This window comes from Ctenopharyngodon idella, chromosome 3 (genome assembly GCF_019924925.1).
Source record: "Ctenopharyngodon idella isolate HZGC_01 chromosome 3, HZGC01, whole genome shotgun sequence".
In the NCBI taxonomy this organism is placed as follows: Eukaryota; Metazoa; Chordata; class Actinopteri; order Cypriniformes; family Xenocyprididae; genus Ctenopharyngodon; species Ctenopharyngodon idella.
In genome coordinates, this window is record NC_067222.1 from 14,584,118 (window position 1) to 14,596,821 (window position 12,704).

Consider the following 12,704-nt stretch of genomic DNA (forward strand, 5'->3'; position numbering starts at 1 on the left):
TTTCTTGACATTTGTATATACTTTAGCTACACTCCTTGGCTTTTGTTAAGCCCTGAAAAATAAAACTAATACAAGTATATTTTTGGTTCGGTGTTATTTTATATTGTGTTAAATGGAGGGGATTTGTGTGAAACTTTGTGAGAATTATTAACTGAAAAGGTGAAAAGAGCTGTGATAGAGGAAAAGGAGATTTTTCATTCATTCGTTTATATAATTTATTTAAAACCACTTTTTTTTTTTTTTTTAAATTTTTGTTACGTTCTCAATCCCTAGACACCATGAGTGCGTAACACCTACATAAAACCACTCCAGACGTTTGCTAAAATTAGCTTAAGTAATTCATTAGAAAATCTAGTTTGTTGCATGTTCTTATCATCGAAAGTCAACGCCTTCACTTCCTCCAGCATGTTTTGTATTGTAGGCTGTTGTCCAAGAACAGAGTTTGAGTAAGAGAAAAAAAGAGAGTTCTCTTGTCCATTCAAACAGCAGATGGCAGTAATGCTCTATTTTAGTTTGCGATCCGCTGCAAAGAAAGAAAATTGAGTGGGTGGAGGGACAAAGACCTGGAAGAAATGTTTTATGTTCAGATTCCACTGCAGCACTAATGGCAAGGGCAGGAAGAGTGAGGCGAGGGCTACGTTCCAGTTTGTTTTTTAAATGCCCTTCCCTCACTAACTTCCCTCAGTCTCGTTGACTTGGATGTACATCATTGCTTACGTTGCACGAGTGCCCACTTCTGGCAGAACCTTTGCAATGGGCTGAACTGGAACGTCCTAAGCCCTTGATCACTTGGAATCCGTAATGGAGCTGATTTATTATTTATTTTTTCCCCTTACAAAATTGTTTAATGCAGCATTCAATATGTAAATAAGTGTGTTTTAAATTTTTTTTTTTTTAAATTAATATATCATAGAGTTGGTGGGGTAAATTAAACGCGATATGCGGTGACGTCACAATCGTGTTGCACTGTGGGTTATGGAGCTGCCTGAAGTGTACATATGAAGTAGACTCTCTCCCTCGGTCAAAATCGAGGGAGCGAGGGTCTGTCCATATAAACTTACCTCGTCCACTTCACGATGTGGAACGCACTTCAAAAGGGTGGCAGGGATTCCCCCGAGGGGAAGTGCTTAGGGAAGTTCACGAGTGCGTGTCTAAAACTGGAGTGGAACGCAGCCAAAATATAAGGCTGAGCACACAATGACAAAAGAGAACTTTCTAGCCTTTATGGACCCTTTTTACAGACTGTGATGACGCATTTTAACGGTCATCAGCATCGTAAATCTTGCAAAGTTTTATATTTTTCATTTTAAATTTATGTACATTTATAACACTATAATTAGTATTGTATTACCTTTTCATCAAATTACAAAAAAATAGTAAATGCTGCTGTGAGGGTGTTTCTAATACAGTGGCTATGGGAGTGACGGTAGTTGACATCTTTCTCTCTTCTGACTGCCGTTATCAATCTCTCTCTATTTTTTTCATCTTTTTGAAAGTTGTGAAAACACTGTTGAGTTTTTCTTTTGCTATTTGAGAACATGTAAACACAAAAAATATTTTTAATGTATTCTCTCATTCACTGCCATAGAATTTTACCCAACTGCGACGACTTCCGCTTCTAAGAAACCCGGAAATGTGAAAAGGGTCTATTGTAAAGGTAATTAATGGCACAGCTATGTTGCCAAGTAGATCAGCCAAGATCAAAACAATTCTAGAAGCTGCGTCAGGATTTCTAGGGATCTCTGGGATCTCTGCAAACACGATACATGAGATTCTTATTCAGTCAGTAACAGTAGAAGCTTCACATCTGAGTAGCTTAATGGTGATAAGTGTAATTCAATGGAATGCAAGGAGCCTTGTAGCAAACGGTCAAGAATTCAAAACATTTGTGTTAGATTTAGAATATAAGCCAAATGTTATTTGTGTACAAGAGTCATGGCTCAAGCCAAATCTGCAGTTTGTATTGCAGGGTATATGTCTATTCGGAAGAATAGCGAGGGGAAACAAGGGGGAGGGGTAGTAACATTTATAAAAGAAGGAACTATATATAGGGAATTAAATGAGGTTAAGGATATTGAATGTGTTGTGGTTGAAATATATTTTAGAGAAGAATAAATTGTAATATATAATTTTTTATAATCCATGTACAGTATCTCACAGAAGTGAGTACACCCCTCACATTTTTGTAAATATTTTATTATATCTTTTCATGTGACAACACTGAAGAAATGACACTTTGCTACAATGTAAAGTAGTGAGTGTACAGCTTGTGTAACAGTGTAAATTTGCTGTCCCCTTAAAATAACTCAACACACAGCCATTAATGTCTAAACCGCTGGCCACAAAAGAGAGTACACCCCTGAGTGAAAATGTCCAAATTGGGCACAATTAGCCATTTTCTCTCCCCGGTGTCATGTGACTCACTAGTGTTACAAGGTCTCAGGTGTGTTAAATTTGGTGTTATCGCTCTCACTCTCTCATACTGGTCACTGGAAGTTCAACATGGCACCTCATGGCAAAGAACTCTCTGAGGATCTGAAAAGAAGAATTGTTGCTCTACATAAAGATGGCGTAGGCTATAAGAAGATTGCCAAGACCCTGAACCTGAGCTGCAGCACAGTGGCCAAGACCATACAGCGGTTTAACAGGACAGGTTCCTCTCAGAACAGGCCTCGCCATGGTTGACCAAAGAAGTTGAGTGCACGTGCTCAGCGTCATATCCAGAGGTTGTGTTTGGGAAATAGACGTATGAGTGCTGCCAGCATTGCTGCAGAGGTTGAAGGGGTGGGGGCTCAGCCTGTCAGTGCTCAGACCATACGCCGCACACTGCATCAAATTGGTCTGCATGGCTGTCGTCCCAGAAGGAAGCCTCTTCTAAAAATGATGCACAAGAAAGTCCGCAAACAGTTTGCTGAAGACAAGCAGACTAAGGACATGGATTACTGGAACCATGTCCTGTGGTCTGATGAGACCAAGATAAACTTATTTGGTTCAGATGGTGTCAAGCGTGTGTGGCGGCAACCAGGTGAGGAGTACAAAGACAAGTGTGTCTTGCCTACAGTCAAGCATGGTGGTGGGAGTGTCATGGTCTGGGGCTGCATGAGGCATTTAAACAACTTAGGAAAAATATGAATATGAGTAAGTTGGTGGAATATAAGAAAGCAAGAGCTAACACAAGAGGAATAATTAAGAATGCCAAGAGAGAAGGATGGAGAGAATTTTGTTCTACTATAGGAAAAGATACTCCTATGGCTAAAATATGAAATACGTTAAGACGTATGAGTGGGAAAGGGAGCAAGTCAACTCAAATACCAGTTTTAATTGAGGAGGATACAGTGGCAGTACTAGATAAGTAAAGCAAACATTTTAGGTAAGGTTTTAGAAAAAGCACATAAAATAGAATTGGGAGAAGAATATGAGTTAAGAAGAAGAGATATTTTAGACAAAAATCCAGATATAATGAAGGAGATATTAATAATAGTTGTATGAATTTAGAGTTTACAATCACAGAATTGAAAATTACACTACAAAAATGTGCCAATACTGCTCCTGGGTGTGATAGGGTAAGTTATATAATGATAAAGCATTGTCAGATAGTGTATTATTAATGATACTCAAGTTATACAGTAAAATCAGCAGTGTAAAAATTGCAGTGTTAAATGTTATTAATTCCCAAAGAGTTGAATTAACAACATACAGTGTTAATGAGTACTGCTATTCAGTGTAGTTACAGAGTGTTAAATGATGTGATTTTATTTTTACACTGAAAGTGTTAAAAAAAACCCCGCCAATTTGTCTTGACTCCGCCCCTCTATGGCTGTTGCCTTGCAAGAGATGAGTCGACGACGCCATTTTCTTCATGCAACTGAGACGGTAAGTGTGATTGCGTTCTCTCTCCAAAATTAAATAGCAAATAACGTTGTGTTATCATTGTTAGTTAAAAATATAAACGGCGTTGAACACATTTGAAAATTACTAACTGCGCGTGTTTTTGCTAGGTTTAAGAATGGTGCAGAAGTATGTGGAAGTTTCTGACGTCGATTCCAAACTTTAGTATTTCCTGGATGAAGGTAATTTTATATATAAATTAAACTTGTAGTTGTGTGCTGACATTGTAAGGGGTATGTATTTTTAGCTCCTTGGATTTTGGTTTGTTCACAGCCTTTGTGAAGTTCGGCATTCCCGCCTCCAGTCAGGCCGAGGCGAAGCTTTTCGATGAGTCTGGACCTGAAGTGGACGAGGATGTCTTTGAGGAAGTTCTGAAGCAGCCAAATTTGGGCATTTTTCTGCTCAGATTAGAGAATTTGTCAAATGGTAATTTTACATTTACTTTAAAAGCGTTAAGTGCGGTATTGCTTTGTGTCTATTCATTGAAGACGGTAAAAGTAGAACTGAAACGCGTTTTTTTGTGACGCATAAGGTCACTCATTTAACAAGTTATGGGCTCCGGGTACTACTTCATTTTCTGTCGTGAAACGTTAATGCTATAAACGACATGAATTTTGTTGGTGTAAGTTTCGTTGCGTTTTCATACTGAAAATCATATCTGTCGTGTCGTCATATATGCGTCAGACACAGTCACGCTGCTATCAATTTTTCTTATATGAGAATTACGCTCATGCAAACATTGGGAGTGTTTTAAATCTTAAATTGTAATTCCAAAAGTTTTCCAATTCCAGCCGTTATTTTAGTGCGCACTGGCATTCGAGGTGAAATCAATCTTTGCTATCATTTCATACTGCATGTTATTTGATGTAGAAATACAGGGTGTGTCTCAATCAGTTCCCTAGCTCCCGACCCGAGCTCGTGAATCGGTATATCGTGTACACGAATTTGGGCACTGGTAAGGACAGTAAAGGACGCTGGCCCACTACACATTGGGACACTTATGACTCCATTTCCGGCGACGAAGTCCTCATTGTACAACATCACTGCTGGTATTTATGAACAAAAGCAGAGCTGATATCTTTCTGACATTACTTGTAATGTTGTTCAGGGCTAAATAATAAGTACTTTGCTTGTTACATATACGTGCAACATTTCAGCCTTAAATAAATTATAAATGTTAGCTAGATTATTTTCATTACCTGTCTAACGATATATGTTTATGCTGAAATATATTAAAATAATGGTTTGTATTTTTAAAAACCTCTATTGTGCGTCACTATGTGTAGTGAGTTGGCTCGCGTGGTTTAAGTTTCGTGCTTCAGAACTTAAAGGGAGCATAGTGAACATCGATGCTCCTTGGTTTTCACAGTGCATTGTGGGACTTTTAGGGAGCGATTTTGCGATTGAGACAGCAAAATGGCCGACTCCCCGATCATTGCCCTGACTACTGAAATAGGGAGCTGATTGAGATGCACAAGTCCTAAATATTTGTAGATTTACAAAGTTAAATGGAGAACTATATGTCTGTATGTATCTGTTCACCTTATAATTAACATTAATACATTAATATAGTATAGTATTAATTTCATATTAACATGCATTATTACACAAACTATTCATTTATATTATATAAATAGATTTATTAATCAGATTAAATAAATTCTAAATAAATGAGTGTTTCAGTCTTCCACATGAATGTTGCCAAGGTCATTAACTCTATAACAGTCATTTAATTTATCCTTAAAAAGTTTATATAAATTGTCCTACAATTTGATACCAGTGCTAGATAGGTTTTCAGCTTATTCAAACTTGAGCATAATCAAAATTGTTTTACCATATTGAAAGTCCTAATTTAGTAAATTGCTTTACTGAATTTATTTTTCGTTATTGAATAATGTCTTCAACTTTTTGAATTTTTGAAACCCTTTTTCAATAGAATTAGCACATACCCCTGCAGTGTCCAGTGAAGGAAGCTCCTCTGAGACTGCAAACTATGAATCTGATGACACGGTTATTCTGAGTGGCGGAAACCCTTCAAGAAAGCGGCAGAGAGACGAAGATGAAGCTAGAATTGTGAGTTGCATTTTTTTTTTTTTTTTTTTTTATATATATATAATCTATAATCTATCACTGGAGACGCATGCACGTGGAGGCGCTCGTTCACTGAAGTGTCTAGTTGAGAGGAAATTATCTCGCTTGCAAAAGGCTCGTCCACTCCTGACATCAAAATAGAAATATTTGCATGACTTTCTAACATTTACAGATGGAGAACCTGTGAAATGTAAGTTATGCACTGAGGATAACCCCACAAATGCGTTAGCATTAAACAGCCTATAGCTTATCTGTCAGCACATGTATCTGTCAGAGCATCTGACGATGTAAGCCACTTTAAACTATAGGTTAGGAGTTATTTTGAAGCCCTTAAAGGGTTAGTTCACTCAAAATCAAAAATTATTCCATGATTTACTCATTTATAAATCCCCCTTAAACTGCATGTTTAGCCACATGACTCTGCCCCGTCCAGTCAGTGGCATAAAAGCAACACTGAGGTAAACGCCGGTTCAACACACCGTGATGGCGCGCGAGCGGTGAGCAGTAAGCCTTGCGTCTTCACTAAACTTTGTCAGTTGTATTTGTTTTAAGGTTTGCGATTTTAGATGACTGGATGTGTATTATTTCTAGCTACCATGCTCGTGCAGCTGCATTGTGGCACGATCAAGCGCACAGAGAGGAAACCAGAAACTCGTTGTCCTGTGATTTATCACTAAAGTAGCTTAGAAACTCAAATTATTATAGCATATATTTTTCACGCTGTAATTTTGCATAAATTTACAATCTATAATAATGCATAATATTAGTAGCCTATGTAATTAAATTTAATAGTAGCCTATTTAATTAAAATGAATTTCAATAAATAAAAATGTTGTTAAAAATCACACATTATTTGTTGTTTGTCACATGTAGTAGACCATTTTTGTGCCGTAGGTAATAGGAGGATTTTCCACCTGGCTACCACCGCAAGTATATTTCAAAACCTGTTGGAAACACTGCTAACTCTTTAATGCGTTATACTAAACCACAAAAATTTAATAAAAGAATCTGGCAAAGACGACATCCAAATGGGGTCAGAACAATTGGATCTCAATGCGTCTTGGGTGCGTTTACACATATACTGAGCTTTGTGACTACACAATCATGTTAACAGAATGGTTCTTGAGAGGTTGTCGTTGATTGTACTATGTAACTGTTTGCAGCTGGTCCAAACAATTCTGCAGGCTAAACCTGGTGGGGATGCAATCATCAGAGAGTACCAAAAAACCAAAAGCTTGACTGACAGCACCAGGAGGAAGATGATCAGGATTCTTACTGCAGATATGACTGAAAAGCATAGGTAACACTTGATTCAAGTATTCTGTATTCTACATCCAGGATTGCCTTGGTCATGGAAAACTTAAAATATCAAATTGTTATTTCCAGTCCTCGAAAACTTAAAAATTGTGTGTTTGTCTGACTTCAGCAGAACACAAATTAAGATTTTATAAAGATCTAAGCTCTGTTAGATCTTTAAAGGGTTAGTTCACCCAAAAATGAAAATAATGTCATTTATTACTCACCCTCATGTCGTTCCACACCTGTAAGGCCTTCATTCATCTTCAGAACACAAATTAAGATATTTTGATTAAATCCGATGGCTCAGTGAGGCCTGCATTCAGAGCAATGACATTTTCTCTCTCAAGATCCATAAAGCTACTAAAAACACATTTAAATCAGTTCATGCGAGTTCAGTAGTTCTTCCTTAATATTATAAAGTGACGAGAATACTTTTTGTGAACATTTTTGGGTGAACTAACCCTTTAAATGAGCAACAGAAAAACAGAAATAACCTGCATACATGTGGTGCTCCAGTTGCACATACAATGCAGACAGTTCAACGGGGAGTGCGCAGCTCTTAAAGGGGCCACACCATATTTCTACTTGTTACACTGCCTTTATTAGAGAGAAGAATATGTTCAACCCCCTCCTTCCGAAGCTTCGAATATACATTGTGGATTACTACCGAAGCTTCGAAGCTCAAAAAATTGTATTCGGACCAGCCCTAATATTGTGTGTTATTGTTCGTTCAAGCACAAAAGAGAACTCGATTCTGGCTCATGTTTTTCTGTGCGTTGTGTGTGTGAAGACATTTACAGACAGCGCGTTCTCTTTTTGGCGCGCTTGAATGGTTTAAAAGCATTTGTATGAATAAGAGCGTGATCATGTAATGTAATGTGTTTGTCCATTTAATTTTGACAGCACATCTCCACCTAAACATATTAGAGAAATGTATGCCCAAGGAATTGTTTCCCTGTTTCCAAATCTTCGTGATCCCTACACAAAGAATGGATATGTAAGTGAAAATATTTCTTTGGAAAATCTAGTTCTGGGTTAGCTGGTCACTTTTGTATTACTGAAAACATTTTTGTTTTTCAAAGGAACATTATTATGATCCTCAAAGTGGACAAGGGTACTTCACTTGGAAAATAAAGAACATTCAGAGGAACAGTGCACCATCAGACAACCGTAGATATTCCCCCCAGTCTTTCAGTGGTGGCCCAACTGCAGAAAGAGAGGCTTCATCCAGCACTGAAGTTATCCTGACAGAAGAGCAGTGTAGAGAAGCTGTTTCTCTAATGAAACATACATCAGAGGCAGAAACCGTGAAGGTCAAAATGAGGGAGACGTTTCAGTATCGTCGCAAGATGATTCAAGACCCAAGGAGATCCACTGATGTGCTGACTGAATTTCCCCGTTTCTTGGACATTAAAGGCCTGGTATGATTAGTTAGGGTTAAATAAATGTTATGGGCTTCATTTAAGTTAAGCTTAATTGACAACATTTTTTTTCTCGACTTCTGTTAAACCAAGAATATTCCTTGTGAAGTAAATGTGTGGTCTTGTTGGTTTTTACAGATTGAGCAGGATTTTGTTTTGATGTTTGGTGAGAAGACATCTGCCAAGTTCTTGGAAAGGTGGCCAACTACATTTATGCAGAAGGTCGTTGAACAAAGCAAAGGTCTTCACTTCTCCCAAGGCCTTCAGGACCTAATTGATGCTGCAGAATCGGCGGTGAAATGGGATCAAACAGATGGTGCAGGTTAGACTTAACGTTCAGAATAAGATTATCTAAATGTGTCTGTATTTTTTGCTGAAGTTGCCACATCTGTTATTTAGGATGGGACAGCGATCTTGCTTCAGTTCTCCTTTTACTTCATTTGATTCCCCCATCACCGCAAGGCCGGAAGAGACCTGGAAAGATGTCCGCGCATCAAGCTGAGAGAAACCTCATCATCTTCAAAAAGGTAAATTTGGACTTTTCTGTCACTACCTGTTGTCTTCCTCAAAATATTTCCAGTTGGGTTCATTGTATTGTGAAAAACTAATGTAAAGAGAGAGTCAATAAGAGAGCTGACCGAGTGTTTGTCTTTGTTTTTTCTTTAGGCAGGGACTAACATCCAAGAACACCTCAATGCCATCGAAGAGTGCACACAGCCTTACCTGCTCGCCATGGGGACAAATAAGAACAACATTCACGTGTACTATATCATTCTCGACAAGCAAGCCATACCATGCAAGTCAGTGAGTGGTCTGGGTGCCTTTGATGAACTGTTCAAAGCCCACTTTGTGTTTGGTGCATCTTACAGCAAAGTGCTGCACAACATGTACACATTCGTACAAACAACTATTTTTCAGATTGACATTGGCAAGGTCAAAGAGAGTCCAAGAGTTGCTGAGCTCCGAGCTAGATTCGTGCATTAGAGTTGATTGTCGGTAAAAAATGATCTGTTTCATTTGTTCTTGCTGTCTTGAGAACACAAATCTGCTTGTTCGACATCTTAAATTAATTCATGGACTGTTGCCTGGTAAATCACTTCGTCTTAAATGTGGTCAAGCAGGTTGCTGTGGAGAATTTAGTACATTTTCAGGATTCCGCAAACATTTGAATAGAGTTCATGAAATAAGTAATGAAGTTCTCGCACATGTTGAAGATGGTGCTGTTCAGAATGCAGTTGTTGGGCTACCAAGTAATAATGATGTGGCTACAAGTTCAAATGACAGTTCTTTGCCAGTTTGTAGCAAAAACATTACAGATTTGTGTGCATCAGCAATCGCACAATTGCAAGCTGCAGGTGTTGGTCAGACTACTGTTAATACTTTTGTTATGTCTATGGAAGAAGTTGTTCAAGACATCCAGGATCAAGTAAAAGAGACCGCTCTAAATTGCTTATCTTCAGAGGACCCGGACATGAAAAATACAATAGAGCAGTCATTTAAGGACATTGAAAACCCTTTCACCTTACTTAATTCCATATCTAAACGAAACTCATATTTTACCAAGAAATGGGGAATTGTCCAGCCTGTGGAGAAAGTACTTGGGGTCAGATTTGACAACAAGAAAAATCGGACTACTGGATTATATGAGCAAGTTGCAGTGACTGACAAGTTTGCGTATGTTCCAATTTTACAAACCTTAAAGAACATTTTAATGCATCCAAACACCTCATACAGGTTTAAGTCGGGCATACCAAATAAGAATGGCATTTACTCTGATATTGAAGATGGACAGTACATTAAGAATCATCCCCTATTTTCCACTGAAAAAAACGCACTTCAAATTCAATTGTTTTACGATGACTTCGAGACTGCCAATCCATTGGGGTCAAAGAAGGGAATTCACAAATTGGGTGGTATATATTTTACTTTGAGAAATTTCCCACCACAATTCAATTCATCTTTAGCAAACATACATTTATGTGCACTTTTCCATGCCCAGGACATCAAAACATATGGATTTGATGCAATATTGGAACCTATTGTCAATGACATAAAAGTCCTTGAGACCAGGGGAATAGAAGGTCTTGGTGGTTGTGTGCGTGGCAGCATTGTCCAAGTAACAGGAGACAATCTTGGTTTGCATTGCCTCCTTGGTTTTGTTGAATCTTTTAGAGCTCGGAATAACTGCAGGTTTTGCCTAATTGAAAAGGACTATTATCAAACTGTGTTCTGTGAAGATGAGCCGACTGTAACTTTGCGCACTAAAGAGACACACTTGCAGCACTGTAAAGCTATGCAGTCAGACCCAACACTGCCCCATGTTTGTGGTGTAAAGCGCACATGTTTGTTAAACACTCTGCAGTACTTCAGTGTATCAGACAATTTTTCTGTAGACATAATGCATGACGTTTTAGAGGGAGTTGCACAGTTTGAATTAAAACTTGTTTTGCGTTATGTACAAGAGAGTTTTTTAACAGCAAAAGAGTTAGATGGCAGATTGCATTCATTTAACTATGGGTACATGGAGAGGAGAAATCGACCTCCTGCAGTAAAACTGGATGATCAGAACAATGACTTGGGCATAAACGCTATCCAGTGTTGGTGTCTACTCCGAAATGTGCCACTAATGTTCGGAGACGTTGTGCCCCAAGATGATAAATACTGGCAACTACTACTACTTTTACTACAAATAGTAAACATTGTATTTTCTCCTATTTTAACTGAGGGCCTTACTGTTTATTTAAAACACTTAATTGCTGAACATCACAGGCTGTTCAAGTGTTTATTTCCAGAAAAGAATTTACTGCCTAAACATCATTTACTGACTCACTATCCGCGATGTATACGAAATATCGGGCCTATTGTTCACATGTGGTCGATGCGATATGAGTCCAAGCACAATTTCTTCAAGACGCAACAAAAATGTTTCAAGAACATCACTCTGACACTGGCAAAAAAACATCAGAATTGCATGGCGTATAACTGGCAAGACTTCAACCATGACAGAATAGTGCTTGGACCAGGAAAGACAGTGTCTCTCAGTGACTTAAATGAGACTCATCAGATTGCATCCAAGTTGCATGTTCCTCCACAAACCAATGTTCTCTCAGTGAAATGGGTGAAGTATAATGGAACTGAATATCGCTCTACCTTAATAATTTGTGGTGAAGTAACCCTTGATTTGCCAGTGTTTTATAAAATCAAAGACATTGTTGTTCGAAATGAATGCGTGCTACTGGTGGCATCACGCCTAAAAACTGTTTATTTTGACGAACATCTGTATGCCTACAGAATTGATCCAAGACCCAGTGATTCTCTGAAAGTCTTCAATGTCAATGAACTCGTTTATTACAAACCTTTTGATTTACAGATGTCATATGGGTCTGCTAATTTCTTTTGGTATGTTGTACCTTACTGCAATCTTGTTCAAATCGGTTCTTAAATCTTCATGACAAATTTGATGAATTTGTGTGTTTTAAGTTTTAAATTTATGTGCAACGCCTCATTAATGTGGTTAACTGACCTGCCATGTTTTAAAGCCGCTTTACGCCATGTTAAATAAATACTTGAATTTTTATATCTAAAGAGTCTTGATTTCGTGTTTGATCATGTATAATACCACTGTAAAACCGTGTAAAAATACACTGAAAGGACACTTTGTTATTAACACTTTCAGTGTAATCCAAATGAATTAAAACAACACTAAAAGGTGTTAAAAGCACCATAGTGTAAAAGTAGTACAACAATAGAAAATGTAAAACTTTACACTCATGGTGTAATTTTTTTGCACTATATAGTGCTTTTTTAACACTGTAAATTCAACACTACAAACGGTGTACTTTTTACACTAAATAGAATGGGACCATATATGATCCGAAGTGGTGTTAAAATTAACACTTTAAGTGTTAATTTGACACTGCCTTTTTTACAGTGTAATAAATTATGGATAGAAGGAATACTTCCAAAGATATGGAAGCAAGCTGTAGTTATTGCTATTTTAAAGCC

General features: G+C 37.8%; 4 protein-coding genes across 22 annotated transcripts in view; 2 read left to right on the top strand and 2 right to left on the bottom strand.

Moving 5' to 3' along the window:
* Positions 1-12,704, top strand: part of LOC127508049 (uncharacterized) — a 422,397-nt gene that overhangs the window by 120,249 nt on the left and 289,444 nt on the right. The window lies entirely within an intron of this gene.
* Positions 1-12,704, bottom strand: part of LOC127508054 (60 kDa lysophospholipase-like) — a 213,023-nt gene that overhangs the window by 60,172 nt on the left and 140,147 nt on the right. The window lies entirely within an intron of this gene.
* Positions 1-12,704, bottom strand: part of LOC127508059 (SLAM family member 5-like) — a 242,511-nt gene that overhangs the window by 31,431 nt on the left and 198,376 nt on the right. The gene's annotated exons all lie outside the window — the stretch shown is intronic.
* On the top strand, positions 1,991-12,284 carry LOC127508052 (uncharacterized). 3 transcript variants are annotated; one of them, XM_051885614.1, is made up of 10 exons: positions 2,150-3,873; positions 3,999-4,070; positions 4,162-4,314; positions 5,831-5,961; positions 7,143-7,279; positions 8,182-8,275; positions 8,361-8,699; positions 8,838-9,021; positions 9,099-9,226; positions 9,366-12,284. In XM_051885614.1, exon 10 carries the CDS (start codon positions 9,703-9,705, stop codon positions 12,139-12,141), a length of 2,439 nt encoding a protein of 812 aa, XP_051741574.1. In that variant the 5' UTR covers positions 2,150-3,873; positions 3,999-4,070; positions 4,162-4,314; positions 5,831-5,961; positions 7,143-7,279; positions 8,182-8,275; positions 8,361-8,699; positions 8,838-9,021; positions 9,099-9,226; positions 9,366-9,702; the 3' UTR covers positions 12,142-12,284. The 3 variants fall into 3 exon arrangements, with proteins under 3 accessions (XP_051741576.1, XP_051741574.1, XP_051741575.1); XM_051885616.1 differs by having other exon boundaries at positions 1,991-4,070; XM_051885615.1 differs by lacking the exons at positions 2,150-3,873; positions 3,999-4,070; positions 4,162-4,314 and having other exon boundaries at positions 4,692-5,961.